Genomic DNA, 23,921 nt, shown 5'->3' on the forward strand with positions numbered 1-23,921 from the left:
GGGCACCTGGCAGCTCGTGGGCACCTGGCAGACACTCATTCGGTGGAGGGTTCAAGCAATCCAGGGGAACGCAATCAAGCCGGGCCGAGGAGGATTAGGGATGTTAAAAACCGTATCTGACTTTTAATTTTAAAAACAGATGACAGACAGTTAATGAAAACAGACCCGAGGGTGCGGCTGCCCCGGGCTCCGACCTCCACCATCTCTGTTGGGGACGCCCAGCCCCCAGCGTCACGCCTCTGGTGGGAAGTGTGGAAAGCAAACGGTATAGTCCTGGACCACATTCTGATTCATCACAAACTCGTCCCCAGCAAAGAAGGAAGCTGCAGTCCTCCAGGACTACAGTGATAAATAAACCCACATGCAGCTACAGTGGGGCCTTGACTTACAAGTGTCCCGACTAACGAGTTTTTCGAGATACGAGCGGTCTCTCTCTCAGCCGATTTTTTGCTTTGAGTTGCGAGCTAAAATTCGGGTCACGAGCCAGCTTCAGACACCCCACCGCTAGTTGGCACAGCGAATATCACAGTGAACGCTACATCATCAGCTCAGCATCACGTGTCTCACTCGTTCACTTTTTGATTTGACATACGAGTAATTTGAGTTACGAGCTCCGTCACGGAACGAATTAAACTCGTAAGTCAAGGCCCCACTGTACTAGAGGACATGGGGCAAAAACATGTCCTGCCAAACAAAGCAATACAGGAGAGGGAGCAAGAGAAAATGCCTCGTTCTGTTCCATATCAATTTCCTGAAGATGAGCCCTGGGTTGTTTCTGGGTTTTTTTGGTGTTTTATTTTGTTTTGTTTTTGGCTGAGAAGGTAGCCATAGACCAGCCAAGCTCACCTGAGCACAGGGCTGGGGGGCAGTGGAATGCCTGGGCCTGGATTCACGCATTTGATGGCCGCCTGTGCCCACCTCGTCCCTTCTCTCCCACGCCACGCCACGTGATGCCGAGAGCTTGATTTCCAAAGCAACCATTGACTCTGTAAGAGGTTGGGGGGATGCCCTACAAGGTGGCTCAGGGTTCCCAGGGATACGATCCCATTGGGTGGGCTCGTGACTACGTGGAAAATTGTGTGTTTCAAAATGCAACCGATGCTATATTTTTTGAATGTTTAGGTTGCTGGACTAAGTCCAATCCCCCCACCCCCCCATGACCCCCTCCTTCAGGAGTGGGTTCTCTGTGGTCCTCAGACTGGTCCTGTGAGTTTAAATGAAGTGTTAGCGGTTAAAAAATAAACACCCCTTCCGTAGGCTCAAGCCTTTCCTTTTCCCTCCACGCGAGAGGAAAATTGTGCTTCCGACTTTCAGGAGCATGGGGAGTGGGATCGCCACCAGAGGGCGCTGTCCCCAGCCAGAAAGCCAGGGGCCTGTCCGGCGGCGGGAGAGCCGGACACACGCCCCCTGGCGGAGGGAGCTGCCAGCGCATGCACTGTTCTCGGGCGGCTCGCTCTGCAGGCTCCCCACCTGGGGAGAAGGGAGATTTTTCTTTCCCACGTTGTGTTTAAAATAGAATTATTTCCAACGTCGTGTGTGCTCGGGTATCCTTTCCCCTCTGTGTCCAAATGATCTCGGTCTCTTGCCCATAAATATCTCTGCTAACGCAGTCCCCCTCCTGCCCCCAAACCAGGGGCAGGAAGGAGGCTTGGAATTGCCCCCACCTCTCTGCCCCTGAGGTCTGTGGCTCTCAAGGGCTTCAGGAAGAGGGCTCCTGCCCTCCCCGTCCTGGCCCAGGCAAAGGTCCCTGGCGCCCAGTGGGCGTGGGGGTGGCAGCGTGGGGGACGGGCCCACGTGGTCGTGGTCCAGGCCAACCCGTGGCCTGTGCTGGCTTGAGGCCCATCTGCTTCTCTGTGCTGCAGGGTTGAGGGGCCTGGGGGGAGGAAGGAGCTCCTCTCCCACCACAGCCTGGGGCACGGGGGAGCCTGGGGGCTAGGCCTGCTCCCTCCTGCAGGGCTGACCGCTGCTGGGATCAAAGACGGACTTATGCTCTGGAGACAGGGACTAGAGAACAGCCACAGAGACACGTGTACTTGGGAGCAGCTCTCCGAGGTGCCCGGGCAGGGCCTGCTGTCTGGTGTTCAGAATCCTCTGCCCGGCTGGCCGGTGTGGCCGTGCTGGACCCAGGAGCAGGGAGCCAGGAGGGCCACCTCCACGTGACCGCCGAGTCTTTTCCGACGCCCCGCTGTCCGGCATCACTCGGGCCTGGGGTGCGGGAACCTCCGGGGAGGAGGGCGGGGGCCGGGCTGGCAGCGGGGCCCTGCCGCGCTGGGTGGAAGAGAACGACACATCTGGGATTTCTGTGCTTTAGGCTCTCCGTCCCTTGTCCTGGCCTCAGGCTGGGCTCTCGGAAGCCCCAGGATAGAAAGGAGGCTGGTGGCCATTCGTTTGGAGTTTGCCTTGGAGGACCGTCAGCCACGGGGAGAGGATGGAAGGCAGGATCAGGGAGTGAGAAGAGGCTCCTGTGAAGGGGGAGGAGCCATGAGTGAGGCGGGTGTCGGAGCGGCCAGTGTGGCCAAGCTGCTCAACCCTTAGCCCCCAACAGGCCTCACTGAGGAGCCGCCTGGCCCAGCGGCCAGGTCCTCCGTGGCACCCTTGCGGTGAGGCGTGTGAGGGCAGGAGGCAGGGAGCTGGGCTCTGAACTGATGGCTCTCGGCGGCACTGGCCCAGATGATGTCTTAAGTTCGGGGGACAAAACGGCAGACTGACACCCTGGGGTCCCCGATGCACAGGGGACTTGCAAACGTGACACAGAAGCTGACACTGAACTCCGGGCTGGCGTCCAGCTGTGTCCATTGTCAGCTCCCGCCTCCGGGATGACATCCTAGAAACACACGCCCAGAGGAAGTTCCTGGCGTGACCAGTCACCCGGCCCAATTCATCTCATGGAGCTTTTCCTGAACGTCATCCCTTTGCCTCTAAAATGTAGGCAGACCCGAGGCCCTCATCCATAGAGGACTTTAAAGACTGAAATAGCAACAGCAACGCCTACAGAGGACGTAGAACGTGCCGGAGCCTGTTCCTGGGGCCCCCAACAACCCATTTTACAGACGCAGAAACGGAAGCCTAGAGCAAGGAAGGTGAAACCGTGAAAGCGGAAGGCCAGGCGCTGAACCAGGCTCTGCGCCCACAGTTTCACCATGGCACGCCCCCCCCCCCACGGTCACGACTGGGGGACACACGGGCATGCGCCATGAGGGGAAGGCAGTGAGTGAGGGTCCTTGTCACGGAGGCAAAGAGGAATCCACAGAAAGAGCCTGGAGCGAGCACACGGCAGTGCCTGCTATGGGACAGGTGTCATGGCCAGAATAATGGTGGTGACCAGGCAACGTCTGGAAGGAGGGGCCCCCCAAGGGTGGCGAGAGGGCCCAGCTGTGTGGGAGAGGCTGGCTCTCGCTAATTTCCAGACAGGGCAAGGGGGAGGGGGAGGGGAAGGGAAGGAGAGGGCCAGGGGACGCCAGCTCGGCCTCTTCCCCTCATGCTGGCATTTCCCTGTCCTCCCACAATGGAAGACCGAGAGGAAGTCCTGGCAGATGGATTCTGGGTCCACACCGGGTATGGGCCTGCCCCATGCACCGCGGCCCTCGGCCGGCCGTACCTGCGTCCCGGGGCTCAGATCTCCACCGTGGGGTCCGTGAAGCCCTTTTTGCCCTCATTCACCAGCACGGGCTTCTCCGTCCGCGTGTGCCAGACCAGGATCTGCGTGTCCAGAGACGGGAGACAACATGGAACAGGCCCCCTGGCCTCCCCCTGCCACCTCCTGCTCCCGCCCAGACCCTACAAGTATAGCCCCTGCCCCTCCCGTTCTGCCCCCGTTCCATCAGGACGTTCTCCAATGTTCTTTATTTCTACCGACGCCTCCCTCTTGCTGTTTGTACATAGGGTACATTCAAAATAGCTGTTGGGAACAGAGTGTGCACAACTACAGAAAAAATAGACAGATAAACCCGAAGACTCCTCTTGCTTCTTATTCTCTCCTGCATTTCCTTTTTTAAAATATACATTGTCTTTATTGATTTTAGAGAGAATCATCGATCGGCTGCCTCCTGCACGCACCCTGACCAGGGACTGAGCTGCAACCTGGGCATGTGCCCTGACCGGGAATCAAACTGGCAACCTTTCAGTGCACAGGACGACCTGCAACCCACTGAGCCACACAGCCCAGGACTCCCTAGAGATGGAGAAGGTTGTTCAGGAGCCTTCAGCTCAGCCAGGTGACTGCCCAGGCCCTCACTGCAGAAGCTCAAACTAGGAAGTGCGTGTGCGTGTGCCTGTGCGTGTGCGCACATGCGTTTGTCCATGTGTGCACACATGAACATGTAATCGCAGGGAGGCCGTGAAGGCCAGCTCTTCTGCGGCGCGGGAGGGGACACACCTGGCTCGGCCTCACCGGTCACCACCCTCCCCATCTCCTGCTGGACTTTAGTGTGGCTGCCGCATGGGTGACAAACTGCCTTCAGGGCCGTTGTTCCCGGGGCGTACCTTGGTGCAGTTGGCGGCCTTGGGCTCCAGGTCGCTGAGGGTGACCAGCTCCCGGAGGAGGCTGCTCTCCTGGTAGCCCCCCTTCACGCCGCGCAGCTTGAAGTAGGCCTGGCTGCGCTGCAGGATGAGCCGCAGGTTGACCGCGAACCCGGCCATGTCTATGGCAAAGGGCCGGTGGGGGTCGAACACCGTCTTCCAGCCGACCACCTTCCCCGCCGCGTTGACCCGCGGGGCCTCGTACCGCAGGCCCCCGACGAAGGCCACGGGCCACACGGACACCCTCCGCGTGCTGCGCATCTGCAGGGGACGCAGAGTCAGGCCCCGGAGTGCCAGTGGGAGCGATGCCTGTCCCCGTGGAAGGCGACGTCACCCACACTCGCTGGGCTCACGGGTCATCAGAGGCCACGTCTGGGCGCAGCTGGGCACCTGCAGGGACCCTGACCCCCTCCCTCCCCCACCGGACAACCCTCCCTCCCCTTCACCGACCGGCTGCCACTTTCTTGCTAAGAAACCTCTCTTTCCAATTCAGAGTCTGACCCTCCTCTCCTCCCCCGCAAACTACCGTGACTCACAAACCCCCAGGACAGGACCCTGGCCCACACCTCATGCAGGCGAGCCGCTGAGGCAGGGCCGTGGTCCTGCCGCTCCAAGCACCCGTGCCCTTTAACCAGGGGACCGCTGAGGCCACGGTCGGCTCTCCGTCCCTTGTCGGGCCCCTGCAGGCTGCACCGCCTCCAGCCTGGCCCCGCCTGTGACCTCTCCGTGCGCCCCTACCCAAAGGGCCGCTGTGGGAGCATCCCCCATTTCCCACGCCACCCCGCGGCCTCCCCCCCTCCCCCGCCTCCGCCCGGCGGCCCTGACCTCCTCGAAGAGCTCCAGGCTGTAGGTGTTGTCATCATCCGCAAAGTACACCACGCCCGGCTGGCTGGCGTTGCGCGGGAAGGTCTCCCGCAGCCAGCGCAGGGCCAGGTTGCGCTGCATGGTGCCGCGCGGGATGCGCGGGTCGCGGGCGTCGCCGCGCAGCTTGTAGTTGCGGGGCGTCTCCACGTGCAGGTGCGTGTAGTTGAGGCCGGAGTCGCGCAGCAGGCGCGTGGCCAGCGGCGTGCGGTGCGGCGCGTCCTCCACCAGCAGCCAGTGCAGGTTGGGCACGTGCAGCAGCGTGTTGGCCAGGCGCGTGAGCTCGGCCTTCTGCACCGGGCGGCTGTAGGTGGGCGTCACCACGTGGATGGTGGGCAGCGTGTCGGACCACGGCGGCGGCCGCGTGTACACGTACTCGGTGCGCACCACCTCCACGATGTCTCGGTCGGACATGCAATACTCCCTGGGGTCCGCGCCGGGCGGGGCGGGGCGCCGGGGGTCTCCGCCATCATCTGCAGGGGAGGGGGGGAAGGGGACAGGCAGTGTGGGGACCACCGAGCAGGCCCTGGCCTCGGGCACTGGCCGGGATGCGCCCATCTGCCTGGTCACACCTGCCCTCTGCTCCCAGGAGAGCCATCAGACCCCTGCCTGGCGCTGTCTGTCTCCCCACTTTCCTAGCCCCGACTCCCCACACAGCAGAGGGGACCTCCGCCCCGTTCTTCACGGGGCAGCGCTGTGGTTATTTGGATGCGGCCGGCCAGGTCCAAGGCCGCACCTCCAGTTCCTATATTTGTTGGGTTTTGTTTTTTTAAAAATATATTTTATTGATTTTTTACAGAGAGGAAGGGAGAGGGATAGAGAGTTAGAAACATCAATGAGAGAGAAGCATCGATCAGCTGCCTCCTGCACACCCCCTTCTGGGGATGTGCCTGCAACCAAGGTACATGCCCTTGACCGGAATCGAACCCGGGACTCTTCAGTCCCCAGGCCGACGCTCTATCCACTGAGCCAAACTGGCTAGGGCTATTTGTTGGGTTTTATGTGACCACGTGTCCGACCCTCACCACGCTGGCTCCCTCCTCACCTGGCCGGAAGCATCCAGAACCGCTGGGACTGAGCAGGGCCAGAGTGTAACTGTGTGGAGCAGTGGCTTCAGCCTGTGGCTCCTGGCTATGGCCTGCGTCCCAGTCACTTGGGGTGATGGCTGCCTGCGTCCCAGTCACTTGGGGCAATGGCTACATGTGGATTCCCAGGCCCCACCTGGGCCCTCGTCCTCCTTCACACCGAGATGGGGCGGGTGCCTCCGTGTTTATCTCGCTCCCCGTGTCATACTGTGCGCACGTCGGTGGGAGAACTGCTGCCCTCGAGTGTGAGTCTGTGGGTGCACGGAGTGCACAGGGGGAAGAGCTTGACAGCAGACTGAAGGCATGGGGGGGCAGGTCAGATGTGGGACACATGGAAGGTTTGGGGTGTAGGAACCTCCAGTGTCAGAGGGAAAGGCAGACCGTGGAGGGGGAAGCTGGGGACTCAGAGCCCAGTTCTCCTGCGGGTGCTTCCTGGGACTTCTCCTCTGGCGCGGTGACTAGGTCAGGGCTGCCCACCTGATGCCCTTGTAATTAGCTGGTTATTCGTAACAGGAAAGGAGCAAACAGAAGGCCAACCAGTATAGGCATGGCATCTGGGCAGCTTCCCCAGGAAGTTGCAGCTTTACATGCCCCAGGGGCCCCGCAAAGGGGAGATAGACGCATGCCCAGTAAAGCTGGGGGCACTAGGGAAGGTGCTGGCTGTCAGCCATGCCTGGGAGCAGAGGTCATTGGCCAGAATGGGCGTGGCCACTGCCAGTGGGAAGATTTTGGGTACCTAATTCCCTGAACAAAGAAGCGCGCTCTCTTAGTCTCCTCCTCTGCTTTGGGGGAGTGTCGTTGCAGGGGGCGCGCTCTCCTGGCTCCCTGCATTCGCCCACAGGGCCCTCCGCCCTATGCACCCCACCCGCAGTGGACGGATGGCCTGCAGCCAGCCTGCAGCGGAAGCTCTGGACACGGGCTCTGCTTCTAGCGCTGCCGACCCCCCCCCCCCCCCCCGGCACGCCTTCCAGGACTGGACGAAGGGGGATGGGACTTTGGAAACCCAGCGATGGGGAATTCCATGCAAATAAAAACCACTCCTCCTCCTGGGCCAGTCTCGGAAAGTATCGTTAAGGACCCCACCCCCAGCACTCGGTGCGGAAAGGGACCCCCCCTCACTTGCACAGATAACATAACTAGGAAAAGAGGGGTGAATATTATACTCGTGAGTTTTTAAAACATAACACAGGCCGGGGACCCTCTTCATCCATCCCTCTCCCCCACTGAGGCCGAGTGCTCCCAATCCTTGCCATCCTGGAATCAGACCCCGAGTTCTGCACACCTGAGTGCGTGTGTGTGCGTGTGTGTGTGTGTGTGTGTGTGTGTGTGTTAGCATTCACCTGATTCCCAAAGGGGCCAAGACCCCTACAAGGGTCAGGTCATTGGCCTGCATCCTCCTTATGGCTCCTCCCAGCTGCCTGGTAAGTGGAAATGAGAACTCCCCCAGCATGGGCTGTGCTCACTCTCGTTACTGACACCAGGCCGGGGCGGGGGGGGGGGGGGGACTCACCCTTGTGCGCAGTGAGCAGGGGCGCGATGGTGCTCTGGTGCCACACGGTGACGAGCAGCGTCCAGGGCAGCACGATGAGGATGATGGCAAGGATGTCCCGTCTCTTCGGCATCTCCAAGGCTGGCTGGGCCCACAGCTCCTCATTACCTGAGCGGCGGCAAGGTCCGGAGATGACAGATGACGGCGCCAGGGGCGGGGGCAGCACGCAGGGATGAGCACAGGGGAGAAGAGAACAGGAATGGGCCGGACAGGCCAGGCACGGGGACGGCAGAGAAGCCGATGCTGGCTAGCGGGTCTTACCAGCGCTCACAACCCACCCATTGCGAAAGCAGGTTTGCAGAGTCCAGCTCGGCCAGAGTTTCAGAAGGGGTGGTGGCTCAGGGCACAGTCAGAAACCCTGCCAAGTGCATACCTGCAAGAGAGAGCAGAAGAGGATGGCCAGAGACCTGGGGGGGGACGGCATCCAGGAGGGCCAGGCCCGGCCCTGGCTTGTTGTGTGGAGCCCGGACTGCCTTCTCCCGGCTGCTCAGCAGGGAGCAGAGGTTAAAGGCACAGACTTCAGACACACCTGCATTGGTTTAAACACTGAACTCTGCCACCAACAAGCTGTTGTTCCTTTGCCAAGTTACGGCAACAGTCCGTGCCACAGTTTTCTCATCTGTGAAATGGGTACCATCAGCATGTGCTTCACAAGGTGGTTCTGAGAATTAAGTCAGCGCCCCTAGAGCCCTGAGGACGGCGCCTGGCATGTACATACTGAATCTGCGACGGTGCTGGCCACATGTTTGGGCCCGGATGGTTTCTTCAGAGCCTGGATAAAGGGGGCAGCCCTGGGGTGTAATGAAGCAGTGACCTTATGCCACACCCCTAGCCGCAGCCCCCAACTCCAAGACCACTGAAGGGGCTGCAAATGGGCTGATCGAGGTCTCCGTTTGGCTGGCTGAGCTCAGGCCATTTGATGGACAGGGGAGCGTCTAAAAGGCCTGGCTGGGAGATTGCCTCTGGGTCCTCCGTGGCTCCAATGGAGCTTTTCAAATGCCCTTTATCTTGGGGAGGGCCCTAAGTTCTGGGTGGAGAAAGCCAGGCAAGGCGAGCTGTGTGCAATTTGGCGAATTCGGCCTGCACGCCCAGCTTCTGTGGCACTCACATAGCCGCCCGCACACTTCCTCTGGGCAGCCTCCTCATTCCACGCCTCTACCTCTAGCACTCGCTCAACCTCCCGCTCGTCTGCTGGGCTGTTGTTAGTAACAACAGCTGTGAGATGGCACCTATGGTGTCCGAAGGTGAAGCTGGGCAGTTCCTGTTCAGCATCACAACAACCCCGGCTGCTCTGCGCTGTCCTTACAGCTATTTCACTTGGGAAATGCACCAGTGGCTTGCCCAAGGCCAACGCCAGGACATGCAGACGTAAACCCAGGCCCTTCGGTCTCCTGCAACCAGGGTCATGGGGGAGGCAGCGTCCAGGCCCCCGAGCCCCCAAACCTGATCAGGCGTAGACTGGGTGAGCCCTGGCATAGAGCCACCCTCCCCTAGGAAAGCCGCCCCTGCTGCTGTCCCAGCACCTTCCAGAAGCGGGGAGGGAGCCAGGGGGAGGCAAGGATGCAGGGGGCTGTTCTGGTCAAGACATCTATGCAAGGAAAGGGAGGGGGGATGAGGGAGGGAAACTCTAAAAATAAACTTAGCAATAAACCCAGTTGTGCATTAATTACTCTGGAAGCCATTACGGCCTGAAAATCCCATAACTTTAATGGAGGCGATTATAAGCATCGTAGCAAAATCGTGGAGCTAATTACCAGGTGGTTATTCAGCAGAACAGCCGGAGAGCCCCGGTCTCAGAGAAAGCCAGCTGGCCAGCAGGCCTGAGGTTATGGGAAATGGGGCCTGAGCCTGGCGGCGGGGTGCAGGGGTGGGTCCTGGGGGAGCCTAGGGCTGTGGGGGCTCGGGGAGGGCGTGACCTGGGGGATGGGAAGTTGGAGAGGGGGGAGGGGCACTGGGGCAGGGGCAGGGGGACCTGTGGGAGGGCCTGGGGCAGGGGGGAGGCTGCACCTACCCTGACCTCAGCTCTGGGATGAGGCTTCGAGGATGCCTAGGTCAGTGGTCGGCAAACTGCGGCTTGGGAGCCACACGCGGCTCTTTGGCCCCTTGAGTGTGGCTCTTCCACAAAATACCGGCTCTTCCACAAAATACCGACTTCTGCGCATGGGCCACGAAGTTTCAATCGCACTGTACGTACATGCCCGCACGTGGTATTTTGTGGAAGAGCCACATTCAAGGGGCCAAAGAGTCACATGTGGCTCAAGAGCCGCGGTTTGCCGACCACTGAGCTCGGGCATCACAGCCTTTTTCTCCCGGGGCTTGGAGGAAGGGTGGCAGCTTGCCTGTGGCCGCTGGCTCAGCCCTGCAGACTGCACCCACATAGACCCTGCAGGCTGCACCCACATAGACCCTGCAGACTGCACCCACATAGACCCTGCAGGCTGCACCCACATAGACCCTGCAGGCTGCACCCACATAGACCCTGCAGGCTGCACCCACATAGACATAGACCCTGCAGGCTGCACCCACATAGACCCTGCAGGCTGCACCCACATAGACCCTGCAGACTGCACCCACATAGACCCTGCAGGCTGCACCCACATAGACCCTGCAGACTGCACCCACATAGACCCTGCAGACTGCACCCACATAGACCCTGCAGGCTGCACCCACATAGACATAGACCCTGCAGGCTGCACCCACATAGACCCTGCAGGCTGCACCCACATAGACATAGACCCTGCAGGCTGCACCCACATAGACCCTGCAGGCTGCACCCACATAGACCCTGCAGACTGCACCCACATAGACCCTGCAGGCTGCACCCACATAGACATAGACCCTGCAGGCTGCACCCACACAGACCCTGCAGGCTGCACCCACATAGACCCTTTTGGGCATGTATTCAGGTACATGTGTGTGTGTGTGTGTGTGTGTGTGTGTGTGTGTGTGTGTGATGGTCAGTAACAAACAGGCTCCAAAACCATCCAGACACATGTCTCTGACATGATAAAGCCGTGCTAGCAAACACGTTGGGAGCAGTAGTGAGTTGGTTGAAGGAGTCTGCTATAAAGTGAAGAGTCCCTCCAAACGATGCACCCTGTGATGCTTGTTTCAACTTCCGCAGCCTTTAAAGAGGCAAGAGTTTCCCATGTTGCACAACACGAGGCCATTTTCCCTGGAATCCTCACCACTCCTGGCTGGCCACTCTCTGCACTCCTGAGGGGGGGGACTTGGGGGGGAATTTCAGCGTTCCTGGCCTTACCCCCCACAGTGCACCCTACGACCTCTTTGTTGATTTCATGAAAGTGACCCAGCACCTGCAGGACGCTTGGTGTGCCATCTGCATGCACTATCCTTTAGCATTTTTATGACTTTTCCCACCTATCTCCACCTACTTAGAAGAATTTTTTTCCCCCAGACTCACCTTATGGGAGTCTTTTGAGAACACTCAACTTAGTTTTCATAGAAACAACATATTTCTCTCTTTCCAGCCCACGTTTCGTGGTTTGATACTATTCCGCGGTGTAGATCACAAGCATGGCCTTTAAAAACGGGTTGGGAACTAACACGATGGACCCTGGGACCCCAGGCCAGCCTGGGACTCAGCTGGTGTGAGCAGGGGCGGCCCCTAGAGGGGAGAGGCAGCATTACAGGGGCCCAGAGGATGAAATGGATCCGGTCAGTGTGCTGCCCTGGGTCCGGCTGGTTGGGGGAGCTTATGCTGTGCCTGTGAAGGAAGAAAGCTGGCCTCCCTCATCTGAGCGCCCGCATCCTGGGGTGGACGGGACAGACGCTGAAGCCTCCTCGCGCAGGCGCAAGCCAGGCCCATGGCTCCACTGTTCAGCCCAGGAGGGGTGAGGATGGGGAGGGGGCTGGGCCAGGCACCAGCCTTCTGGGCATGGGGTCAGGGAGGTGATAACAGGCGGCAGAAGGAGGGACATTTTAAAAGAAGATGCGGGACGGAGTCAAGGCTCCAGCTCCAGCTCCGGACAGTTCTCCGGGCGAAGGGAGGTGTGGATTTGTCCCGGAGATCCGTAGGAACTCCTACATGGATCAAGGGATTAGTATCGATTCTTCTGCCTCTGCTCAGGAAAAGCCCCGTGCCAGAGCTAATCAGCTCCCGGGCCAGTCAATCCATACTTCATTAACCCGGCCCTGTCCTCCCGCAACCCGGCCACCGTCCCTGCACCCCGGCCTGGCCCTGGCTTCAGCCAGGAGGTCCTGCTGAGCCTGCAGGGCACGGGCTTGGCCTCTCTCCACTCACCAATCCCCCAGCTTCCTGCTCAATTCCTCTTCCCCCACCCCCATCAGCTGGAGGGGCAGGGAGAGCAGGGGACAGGGATCCAATAGCTCCCTCCCCTCCAAGAAGTGAAGTGAGGTCTGCGAGGGATGCTTAGTCGGAATGGCGGGCCTTCTCGGTGACATCCCGGTGCTGGGCCAGCAGGGTTCATTTTCTCCACACCGCCAGGTCCTTTCGTCTTCACGGCAGCCCGGTGAGGCAAGCAGGCGGTCTCCTTTCACAGTTGGGGAAACTGAGGCTTAGAAGGGCTGTGTGACCAGCTCCAGGTCTGGAGGCCATCTCCGCCGGGGCCGCTCAGGCTCGGCCTTTGGACTCTGAATTGGTGCAACCCCACCTCACGCCGCCTCCCCCACTGCAGAGCCAGCACGTGGGCTCCCGGGCCACCCTCAGGGCCCGGCTCCCTGAGCCTGCTGGGCTCCCACCTGCTCTCAGCGTGCAGCACGGATGGAGAGAAAGGCCAGGCCCTGGAGAGTTCCACATCCCGCCTCTTGGCCTGGCCACTGCCGGCTCTCGCTCCCGGCTACTTCTGATGGGAAGGGCGGCAGCCTCTGTTCATGGGCGTCAGTACTGCACCAGAAGCTGCTGTGATTACCAACGTGGAAAGGGCCTGGAGGGACCTGCCTGGCCTGGTGCCCTCTACGTCCCCAGCTGAGCTTTGGCTGCCTTCCAGAAGGCAGGACGGAAGCCAAAGACCCCCCAGAGTCCCACTTCACCCCCAAAAGGAGAGGCAGTGAGGAAGAGTGGCGGGATACTCAGAAGGGACCCCTTCCGTCTCAGGGACTCATGTGGGCCCTGTTCGGCCTCCGTTTCCCCATAGCCAGTGTGGAGCTGTTAGGCCTCATTCACCGTCTGGCAAACTCCAGGTCAATACGGCTCAGCACGGCTCAGTTTCCTTATCTGTAACTCTTACCGGCTATTTTGGGGATCAAATGAGAGAAACATCTAGCTTGAGGCCTGGCACCCAATTAGCACGAAACACGCTCGCTAATGTAAAATAGGACAGCGGTTCCAACAACCTCCACCTGGCTTTGAAATTCAGCTGAGTCCAAGCGCCGCCGGGAGGGGAGGGGAGGGAGAGGGCACTGCGGCTCCTTCCTGGTGGGTCCGCACTCACGGCCTCCGGGGCAGGTTCCTCTCTCCAAGGGCGAGGCTATGCCGAGGTCGGACTCCGTGGAAAGCAGGTACGTTGGCACGTGGCAGTGCGCTAAACTGGGTGTGTGTTCGTGGCCAAGGCACCAGAGAAGGGAGATTTCCCGCATGTGGGGAGGCCAAGGCCCTGAGAGGGGGACTCTGGCCCGCTCCCCCTGCCCGCTCCCCCTGCCCAGCTCAGATCTTCAGGCCCAGCTGCTGCCCACTGGCTGGCACTCCACTGTGGCCCCAGCACAGCCCCCTGGGGGGGCACTGACTGTCCCCCGTTTTTACAGATCTGGAAACCAGCTGGGGACTGCAAGGTTTTGCCCCAGGCAGACAGCCTGGGCCTGCCCTGGTGTTGGGATACCTCCTGCCCTCCCTGCCTCTGCACATTACATTAGTCCTGTGTCTGGGCCCAGAGACTGGTGCTCAGAGAAGGAATGGGCGGGGGAAGGGGAGTGGAGGGGGGGGGGCGGTTCCGAAGGTTGGGTGTCATCTATCCTGACCCCAGAGCTGTCAGAGCATGGAGTTTCTCCTCTCCTGGCCTTGGGGCTGAGAGCCCGCCATCAGCAGGGGGCTAGGCCCTAGCAGTGGTCGGCAAACTGCGGCTCTTTGGCCCCTTGAGTGTGGCTCTTCCACAAAATACCGACTTCTGCGCATGGGCCACGAAGTTTCAATTGCACTGTACATGCGGGCCCGCACATGGTATTTTGTGGAAGAGCCACACTCAAGGGGCCAAAGAGCCTCATGTGGCTCGCGAGCTGCATTTTGCCGACCACTGGGCTAGGGCAACAGACCTAGGGCCTATCATTTCCTGCCCTTTCCCCAGCTCCTCCATCAGCTGTTACATGCAATCAGCTGACCCCACTGCCTGGATGAGACATAGTTAACGAAGGGTGTCGAAGGGGGTGGGGGTGGGGGGAGAGCCCAGCCTAAGAAGGCCTGCGAGCCCAGGGTGGGCAATGTGTGCCCCCCTGTGAACACGCAGGTGTGAAGGCGATGAAAGGAGGCTCCCCACACTCCATCCCCCAGAAGGTAGGTTATGCTGACACGGTTTTATAGGCCGTGTATTATATACGACAGCAGCAGGGCGGCCGTGGATCGCTGAGATGGAGTTGAATACGCAAAAGCACAGGCTGAGGCAGCCTCGCCACAATCACAGGGTTTTCGGGGTCACCCAGGGCTCTGGACCCCGGGGGTGCTCTGAGAGTAGGGGACAGATTTCTTCCTCAGGGTTCAGGCAGGTGGAGCAGAACGCAGGGGTCACCTGCACCTGGGGTGCTCCGGCCCTCACTGAGCCTCCGCCAGCTGAGCTCCTGCTGGGCCTTTGAGGTGCACTCATCCGGGGACTGGCTCCGGGGTCCAGGCGCTGAGGGTGCCCAGGCGAGGGAAGCAACAGAGGCCCACGCCTGACAGCATCCCCTCCAATAAAACGGGGCCCCTTCCTGTCTGTGCCCCCGACGCCTGGCACCGGCGTGAACTCTGAGCACGCGGGGAGCTGCTGGGCCCCGACCCTGAGATAGCCCTGGAGTGGGAAGGCGAGTGGGCGGAACCACTGCTATTGGCACCTTTTTGCTCTGGGTCTGGCATGGGCGAACCTGCCGAGCGGATACATGAAATGCGGTTTCTGCGTCCAAACAAATACCGCTCAGCCCGAGGGGGGAAGGCAAGCCCGACACGGGCCGCAGCCCGCCTGGACACGCACGGCACGCGCACGCATGGACGGCGCCCGAAGCGGTCGCCCCGGGGAGACGGAGCAGATGGGGGTGCCCTGGAGCCGGGCAGCGGAAGGGGCGTTGTTTAACAAGCATCGGGTATCCAGTGGGCAAGACGGGAGTTCTGGGCAGGGGTGGCTGCCCGACAATAGGAATGTGACTTTACTTAATGCCTCTGGACACTTAAAGATGGTTAAGGGGGTAATTTCTTTTTTTTTACCACAATGAAAAAGAACTGCCACCCAGAGGTCTGGTTAGATCCCCCCAACAATGACGCACCCCTCAGGGCCAGGACACGGGGTTGGGGGTCAGAGGTTTCTCTGCAGTGGGGCTGGGGTAGACACCTGTGGGTGGTGTCGGGGGGGGGGGGCTGCTGGGTGCCCTTTCCTGCGGGCTGTCATTTGGGATTGTCCCCATGAGGAAACAGGAGCAGGGCATGCCTAGGGGAGCACCGCCCGAGGGTCCAGGCATGCTGCTAGGCATGAGCGGGACATGGGTGGAGGAGCACGTGCGCGCGCGCGCACACGTGTGTGTGTGTGTGTGTGTGTGTGTGAGAGAGAGAGAGAGAGAGAGAGAGAGAGAGAGAGAGAGAGAGAGAGGATGTGAGATATTCAGCCTGCTTCTGTGTCTCCCAATCCCAGGCCTGGAACACACACACACACACACACACACACACTCACACTCACTCTGGGCCTGGGACACACACACACACATTCACACACACACACTCTGGGCCATTGGTGTGTCTCCCAGTCCCGGGCCCGGGAGGGTGGAGGCTGAGAACAGAGGGAGAGATTTACGGGCCTGAGAAGAAGTTCATATCGACAAGTGATGAGTTAGGCGAGCAATACTTCAGCTTAAACTCAGAGGCTGACGGAAAAGGAAAATCACACAGCCAGAGGCTGTCCATCACCGTAAGCAGACGGGTGGCATGAGCCACCGGCTGCCCCGAGCGCGGGTCCGGGCCGGGATGGTCAGCCCCGGGAGCGCTGGCCAGGCTTCCCGGGAACAGGGTTTGTCTCTTGCTCAGTGCTAAGGCCATGAGCGGCAGGGGGAAGCCAGCAACAGCACGGGGGACGGAGCTGGGGGAACAAAATCCACGCCCAGAATGCCCCCTGAAGGCGTGTCTCCATCCCTGTGCCTCCCGGGGACACAGCTTGAACACCTGGGAGCAGGCACTTACCTCCAGGGCATTGGGACGCTGGTCCTGGGGGCACCCTTGAGAGGATCCGCAAACAACTAACAGGGACCCAGAGGACTTCAGGCCTCAGCGGGGGCCAGGCGGCCGCAGAACCCAAGTCCCCAGCCAGCAAGGGCCCGACCGACCGCCACCAGGCTGCAGGCTGCCAGGCGACCCCGGGCAGTGCGCACGGACACTCTACAGCTAACGATCGCTGAGTTAATTAGGCTCCGTGTGTATTTTCAACGCGGGCCTGTGGCCTGAAGGGGCTGACCTTCATGGGGCCATCAGAGATCCTGTAAGTGGTTTCCCTGGGCCAGTTGTCGGAGGAAGAGAGGGAAGGCCTGCTCAACCCCAGTGAGAGTGCCCTGGGGCTGTCAGCCTCTTACCCCCCCACCCCGACGCCGGGGAGCTGCTCCTGCTGCCCTCTGCCCCTGTGTGTCCTGCCAAGGGGACAGATGGCCGGCGAGAGGGAGGAACAGGGAGTGGGGAGACGTGGGTCGTATTCTAGAACACGGCACTGACGTGCTGTGTGACCTGAGACAGGAGGGGAGCCTCTCTGAGCACCAGCTTCCTTACCTCTAAGGAGAAGGAAGCAGCCTTGAGGCACAGGGTCCTCATTCTGGGACAAGCCTTGCGGGCCAGACGGTCACCTGTGCCCACTCATTAGTGTGTGATTCCCGATGGCACATTCTCCCCCTCAGACCCACCTCCTCTCCCCTTCTGCCTTCTAGCAACGTGGCTGGTGGGTCCCTTCCTTCTGCCTGCCTGCGGCTCCTGCGGCGTTTTGTGGAGAGCTCACCAAGGTAAGGGGTAAGATTTGGGTGGGGAAATGCTCACGTGATTTACGCTCCTCATATTTGGGATGAGGAAACTGAGGTTCTGCAAGATTCCCGTCGCACCGTGCGTTGCTGACACAGCTGAGCCTGGAACCCGGACCAGCCAGCGGATCCCGAAATCCCGCCGGCCAAGCGAGGGCCTTCTCCCTCCCTCCCCGCTGCTTCCCGCTGCTGAGCTCAGGGCAGTGGCTCCCTGGCGTTCCCTCCCTCAGAACCAGGGATGGGGTGAGCTCAGGCAAGAGCCCCTCAAGTCCCGCTCCGTCCCCTTCAATGAGATGCTGGTGGTAGCCAGACCTCACTCGCTTCTTTTATTTTGAATGTATGGGGACTTGGGAGGCGCTTTCTGGTGTGAGCAGTTCCAATAAGACAGAATTGCCATTGGATCCACGACAAAGGAGGTGTGACACGTTCCTGGGGGGTGGGGGTCGGGGGGTGAGTGGCACAGGGGTTATTGTCTGGCTGAATTCCCATCACAGGTGGCGACACGGAGGAAGGGCCAGGGATGGGAGCAGGACCACAGATCTTAATTGTGATTGGTTACTGTCGGCCCCAGCATCCGCTGCCATGCCTGCCATAAACACTTCATAAAGCATTTGTGAAGGAAACTGTTAGATAAATGAATAAAAAAGTTGCTAAGCAAAGCATTTTACTATTTATTGCTGGCTCTGAGTGATGACCATGATTAACCGTCATGACTCATTCCTTCCTCATAAACATCCTATTAGTGTCCCCATTTTAGAGATGAGAAATACGGGAGAGGCTCAGTGATGCCCCCGGCCACAGGGTAGCAGGCGGCAGAGCTGGGGTCTGAGTCCTGGTGGGCTCCGGAATCCACGCTCGCAGCCACCCTGCTCACCCACCGAGAGTCTAGCCCAGCGCTCGTACTAGAACTGTCTGTGGCGCCCAAGAGGGTCGCCGCGAGCCACGTGTGGTTACTGAGCCCTGAAAAGTGGCTGATGGGGCTGAGGGACCGGCCACCCCGGGAGGCAGAGAGGCCCATCCTCCATCTCGTGTTGGGCTCTGACGTTCTGGATAATGAATGGTCCAATGAAGAGCCCGGAATCTGGAGACGGAAGAGGCTCATGACTCAGAGGCCGGACTGCTCAGTGGCCTCATTAAGAAGAGAAGTGGAGGAGGGCGGTGAGGAGATGCGCCCGCCGGGGAGGGTCTCAGAACCGGCCCCAAACTCGGGCCTGGTCCCCCCTACTACCAAGGCCATGCCTTCTGTCTCTGCCCCCTGGGCTCCCTCCATCCCTCCCTGCTTCCCGGAGCAACAGTAGGGGCTCACGTTTCCCACCTACAAGGAGAGAGAAACCCCGCTCCTGGTCTAATCCTGAGCCGTGGGACCCACAGCCCTGTGGGCGAGGTTTAGACCCGAATGCAGTCCACTCCTTCCGTCTGGGACTCTCCAGTTTGGGCTTATCTGGCAGAGCCCTAACCCCTGCCAGGCACTTGGCTGGGAGGCTGCGGGCCCTGCTGTCAGCTGGTGTGTGCAGGGAGCGCAGGCTCATTTTAATACTGGCTGGAGCGAAACCTCATTAGAAAAGTAAATTTGCTGTAGCTGCAAAAAAAAAAAGCAACCCACACAGCCCTTCCCAAGCTAAATAGGAAACCTTGACTTTGGATTCTTTGGCGCTATGTTCCCGGCGCTGCCTGCGACACAGTAGGTGCTCAGTCGGTGTCTGTGGGAGGGAGCGGAATGTGTGTGATCTCTGTCCACCCTGACGTCCTTCAGCAAAATAATGAGGGGCCACCGACCTGGGCTCCTTGCAAGTGGCATGAAGTTTGTAGACAAGCGTCGGCTAATCAGTCGGAATAATGACACTCGCCACTAGCTAGACATGAGCACATGGTTGCTGCTGTCGTTCGGCAAGGGGACACGGAGAGGGTCCTGGTGACAGAGGCGCGCCCCGGGGGGCCTCCAGAAGGCCCAGGGTCTGGAGGTGTGGCGAGCAGGCCAGGTGGGTGGGGTGGCGGGAGAGATGGGAGAGCCTGAAACGAGGCCGGCGGGATGGCCTCCGGGGTTGGCCAGGGGATGGCTACTCCAAATTCTAGAGCCATCCCGATCTTGGAGGAAGCTGGGAAAGGCTATAAAAAATACATTAAGTGAGCATGCCTCCCGCACTCACCTAACGCAGCCTGGTGAGAGGAGGGTTCCTCCATGTCCAGGCCTTTGGGAACCAGGACTTATTAGTAGAGGCTCAGTGTCTCACTAAGTCTACGCACCCACCCTGGAAGGAGCTGAGGCAGGGCCCTGGCCTGGCCGGGAGCCTGTGTTCTGCGGAGAACCACCTCCCTGCACCCCCATGCTCTTCGGCAGGGTCCCCGAAGCTCCTCCTGCCTGGAGGCCTGTGGGGGTGCAGGATGGAAGGTTTTCTTTTTCCTTCTTCCCTAGATGCTATGTCTTCCTCATCCTGCTGTGTCTCAGGACCGGAAGGGCTTGGGGGGCAAGGCCAGGAGTTGGGAGCCCTTAGCAGTGAGGAGGAGCCTGGGAGAGAGGGTTTCCCCAAAGACCCCCGGCCTCACAGCCTGGCCCCCTCTGCCTTCCCTCCAGGCCTCCCTCTGAACTACTCGGGCCTCCCTCAGAGCCACGGAGAGCTTCTCTTATGAGCCGCCTGCTCCACCCAGAGGGCTCCCTGCCTGGGTGATGACAGCTGATATTGGGGGTCTGGGGAAGGAGGGCAGTGGGCTGATCCCCGATGCACCCCTGGGTGAGCCGGACTTCTGCCTCTGGACCTCGCTCCGTGGCGTGGCTCCGTGAGCGCGCTTCTGTGTCTTTTGTGGGTTGCCCCACGCGGGCTCCTCTGCCTGCCTCGGACTCTCAGATTCTTCCTCTTCCTCAGTCCTGTCTCTCTCCCCCCGCCCCCCAGGTCTCAGCAGAAGGGAGCCCTTGGGCATCTCTGTGCCAGCTCATCCTGCTTTTCCAGCCAGACTAAACCAACAGTCTCCCCTCTCCCAGAGTCTGCCACCCCCCCGCTTGTGCTGAGCCGTCTGCATTTCTCCCACTTGCAAAGCCCCCAGCCTGCCTGCTCACCCCGTGCTCCAGGAGCAGTGCAGCCCACCTGGTCCTTTGTAACCCACTGTGGGAGACCTTAGGCCAGCCACGGGCTAGCCTCCCCCCCCCCCCCAGGCATCTTTCCCCGGAGCCCTGGTCACTGGTCCAGGCCCCAGGCTTGTCACTGCAGCAGTCCCAGGTCGGTGGTTGCCCTACACCAGGCCATCCTGTGCCTGCTCACCCAGAAACCAATATGAACATATCTGACCCGGTACCTATGAGTCCAACATGCCTGAACATGGAGTGAGCCCCAGGTCTCCCCGGGTCCGCACAGAATGGAGCCCAGCAAGCCACTTGGCCCTGGGCTGAATGAGGCACAATCCCACGAACCCTCCCTGTTCCATTAGCCCTAGTAAGGCCTCTTGCTCCCCCCACAATGGGTGGAGGGAATGGCACACAGCTCCAGGCCGCCGGGAGTGCCTGGCATGGACAGGGCAGAGTGGAGAGACTGAAGGTCTCATGGGGAAGGGTCTTCATATGAAGAAGAGGGAGGACGTGATGTGAGCCCAGGAAGGCTCATGCTCACCACTGAGCAGGTTCTGGGAGGACCTGTCTCCATCTCTGTGGTGGCTTTGGGCAGAGGTAGGGAGACGGGAGGTACAGCGGACAAATCTCAGAAAACCGCAGAACAGCTGTCCTGTGAGGCCACGGGTCCCTCAACCCCAGTGACTTAGGAAGCCTCATGCCTCCCATTTCCACACACACACACAGTCACTTCACAGAGCTACATGCCCGCGGACATCCCCTCCCAACCAATCCTTTTACACAGTGTGGCCATGGAGGGTCCCAGCGGGTACCCCTCCAGACTGGTACCCATGCAGATCGAGTTGCTCCCACCAGCACAGGGCTGGCATCTGTCAGCAAAGGCCACCTCAACTCCTGGGCATTAGGGGTGCCAGAGCCCTCAGCCCCAGCTTCTGTAAGACTCCATCGCACAGTGCGCGGCTGAGGCTAGGCCTGGCCAGGCGAGGAAGGGGAAGGGGAGGCCAGTCAAGGCCGTGTGTGTGTGTGTGTGTGTGTGTGTGTGTGTGTGTGTGTGTGGTTCTTGATCTCAGCTGCTTGGTACCAGGCTGTCACCCCCTTTCCCTGTCCCCGTGAGATCCGGTGGCTTCCTTCTCCTTGTCCACCGTGCCTCTCGGCTTCCCCTTCGCAAGTTGCATGCTCTGACTTTGGAGGCATCAGGACCTCAGGCCGGAGCCCAGGTGCAGAGGAGAGGGCGGTGAACTTGGTCATGCCTCCGGCCGCCTTGGGACAGTGAAGGGCCCACGGACCCTTTGCCACCCTCGCCAGCCCTCAGCCCCTCCGCCGTCCTGGCAGAGCTGCCCCTGAGCCTCAGAGCCCTTGGGGATGACCCAGGGAGCAGGTGCAGCAGGGGGGGCTGGGCCGGGCTCAGCTGGGCCACCAGGAACCACCTGCTGAGGTGGGAAGGGACCGGCGAGCTAAGAGCCTGGACCAGTTGTTGGAAGGAACTGAGGGCCAGCTCTTCCCTAGACGCGGGGCTGAGCAGGGCAGGCGTGACTCACCCCGGTTTGTTTGGGAGCTCCTGGGTGGCATTCAGCGGCTCCAGCCCTGGCCCCTCTCAGGCTCCCTTTCCAGCTGTCCCCATTGCGTGTACACACACACACACACACACACACACACACACACACACACACACACACGCCGGCGCGCGCGCACCCGTGAGGACATGGCGTGGATACTGATGGGGACGCATAAAGGGGCTCTGTGCGCTGCAGCGGCGCCGCGGGGGCCCGCAGGGGGTCACTGACCTGAGGCGGCGAGTCCGAGTCCGGATCGTCCCCAGCGCGATTCATTCCGGGCGGTGGCGGCCCCTAAACCCCGGCCCCGGGGCCCCCAGGCTGCTGCTCGGGGCCGCGCGCCCCTCCCTCCCCCGGGGATCTCGGGCTGCAGCCCCCGAGGGCCACTTCATAGCCGCGGGGTCCCAGCCTGCGCCCCGCCGCCCAGCCCGGCTGCTCCTGGGCTCGGCGAGGCGGATGGAGCTGCGAGCGTGCGGGGGGCGCGGGCAGGGCCGGGGGCGGGGGGGCGGGAGGGGGGTGGGGAGGGGAGCGGGGAGGGGGCGCGGGGAGCCGGGATGCGCGGCCGCCCAGCCAACCGGGCCGGCTCCGAGTCCCCTCCGTGCGGCTGCGCCGGTGTCACGGCTCTGACAGCGCCTCCCGCCCGCCCCGCCCCCGCTCCCCCCCCCCTTTCCCCCCCAGCAGCTCAGGCTGCCGGCGGGACCGCTGATGGTCGGTACCAACCTCGCCAGCTCGGGCGGGGGCGCTAGGAGGAGGCCGCGAGGACCCTCCCCCCGGGATTGGTATCACCTCCCCTCCTACCCCAACACCCTGCCCCGCGGAGGCGGCTCCAGCTTGGGGCACGGAAGCCGGGGCTGCGGGCGGGGGCGAGCACAGCCGGGCCTCGGCTCTGGAGAGTTAACGCGCGCCTGGCCGCTGCCTGCACCCCCATCCCACCCCGCCTCCATCCTGGCTGTTCCTGGGGCCCAGCTTGGCAGCCCTTCTCAAAGGGTGATTGTTTCCGGGCTGGCTAGTTGGGGGGCGGGTCTCTGGGACCGAGGAGCTGAGATGCGGAGCGGAGCGGGAGGGTGCGGCTCCCTCCTAGGCTCCCGGCACCCCGCAGGGGGAGGTGGATGCAGGGGTACCTGTGTGTGGTGGAGATGGGGGTCCACAGGCGCCCGGCCTGTATGGTAGCCCCACCTGTAGGCACCACTGCCTTGCCAAACACATGCCAACCTGCTGAGTGCCAGGCTCAGCCCACAGGAGCCTGGGTATTTCAAAGAGAAGGCAGGGAGGCAGCGCGTGGGGTGGGAGGGAACAGAGATGGAGCACAGGGCCCCGCAGGCTGTCCGGGAATTTCTCAGGGCGCCTGGGGCAAATTCCATGCACTCTCCTGCCTGTGTGTGCTGGGTGGGTAGGGGGTGCGTGACCAGGGAGCCAGTGTGCATGCACAGGCGTGTGCATGTCTGTATGTGTGGGGTGCAGATGTAGCCATGGCGTGTACCCGTCTCTGAAGACACTTCCAAATGCTCTTTTGTCGAGTTGCGGGAGACTCAGAAGCTACGCTCATATAGTTGCACACCCTGGCGGGCCCTCCTGGGTGTGCAAATATATGAACTTTATTTCCCAGCTCCTGTGCTGGGTTCTGGCCCCAGCCGCCTGGGAATGGAAGTGCTTTTCGGCAGCTGAAACTATCGCACAAGGTCTGAGGCTTCGTCCCTTGTCCCTTGCCGGGTGACGGACTCTAGGCCCGCCATCAGGCATTGCTGAACCAAGGCTGTCCCAGCGGGCGATGTGTTTCTGTGTCCTGAGGGCTGGTGCTGAGAATCACAGGGCCCCTTCCCTTCATCTTCTCTGCCTGGCTAGGGCCAAGCTGGGCCCTGCTCTTTCCAGTGAGCAGCTGCGTGTGTGTGTGTGTGTGTGTGTGTGTGTGTGTGTGTGTGTGTGTGTGGTGGGTGAAGGATGGGGGAGAGGGAGGGGCAGTGGCTTTAGAACCTGCCATTTGGGTGAAGACCTTGAGGTAAGACAGGACCCCACCACCCACACCATCCCAGGGACCTCTGACAATATGGTGAGTAATGACTGCCTCTAGGGACAGCTGCCCTTCCCTCTCACCCCTCTTGTGTTTCCTGTTTCATAGCCCTGATTGCCCCAGTAAGGAAGTTCTTCCGAAT

The 23,921-nt window shown here is 60.9% G+C and overlaps 1 protein-coding gene and 1 long non-coding RNA gene across 3 annotated transcripts in view; both read right to left on the reverse strand.

Annotated features, from left to right (window-relative positions):
• Positions 1–94: 94 nt before the first annotated feature.
• B3GAT1 (beta-1,3-glucuronyltransferase 1) lies at positions 95–22,395 on the reverse strand. Of its 2 annotated transcripts, none has more exons than XM_059675968.1 (7): positions 22,003–22,395; positions 8,292–8,386; positions 7,975–8,121; positions 5,344–5,852; positions 4,483–4,779; positions 3,599–3,699; positions 95–2,462 (listed from the first exon to the last, which is right to left on the reverse strand). In XM_059675968.1, the coding sequence occupies exons 2-6, from the start codon at positions 8,293–8,295 to the stop codon at positions 3,613–3,615; spliced, it is 1,044 nt and encodes a 347-aa protein (XP_059531951.1). In that variant the 5' UTR covers positions 8,296–8,386; positions 22,003–22,395; the 3' UTR covers positions 95–2,462; positions 3,599–3,612. The 2 variants fall into 2 exon arrangements, with proteins under 2 accessions (XP_059531951.1, XP_059531952.1); XM_059675969.1 differs by having other exon boundaries at positions 8,275–8,386.
• Positions 95–23,921, reverse strand: part of LOC132221698 (uncharacterized) — a 170,647-nt gene continuing 146,820 nt past the window's right edge. The window contains exon 2 of the long non-coding RNA XR_009450055.1: positions 95–428. This is a non-coding gene — a long non-coding RNA (uncharacterized LOC132221698). The remainder of the gene's footprint in view (positions 429–23,921) is intronic.

The sequence above is a fragment of the Myotis daubentonii genome, chromosome 19, assembly GCF_963259705.1.
Source record: "Myotis daubentonii chromosome 19, mMyoDau2.1, whole genome shotgun sequence".
Classification (NCBI taxonomy): Eukaryota; Metazoa; Chordata; class Mammalia; order Chiroptera; family Vespertilionidae; genus Myotis; species Myotis daubentonii.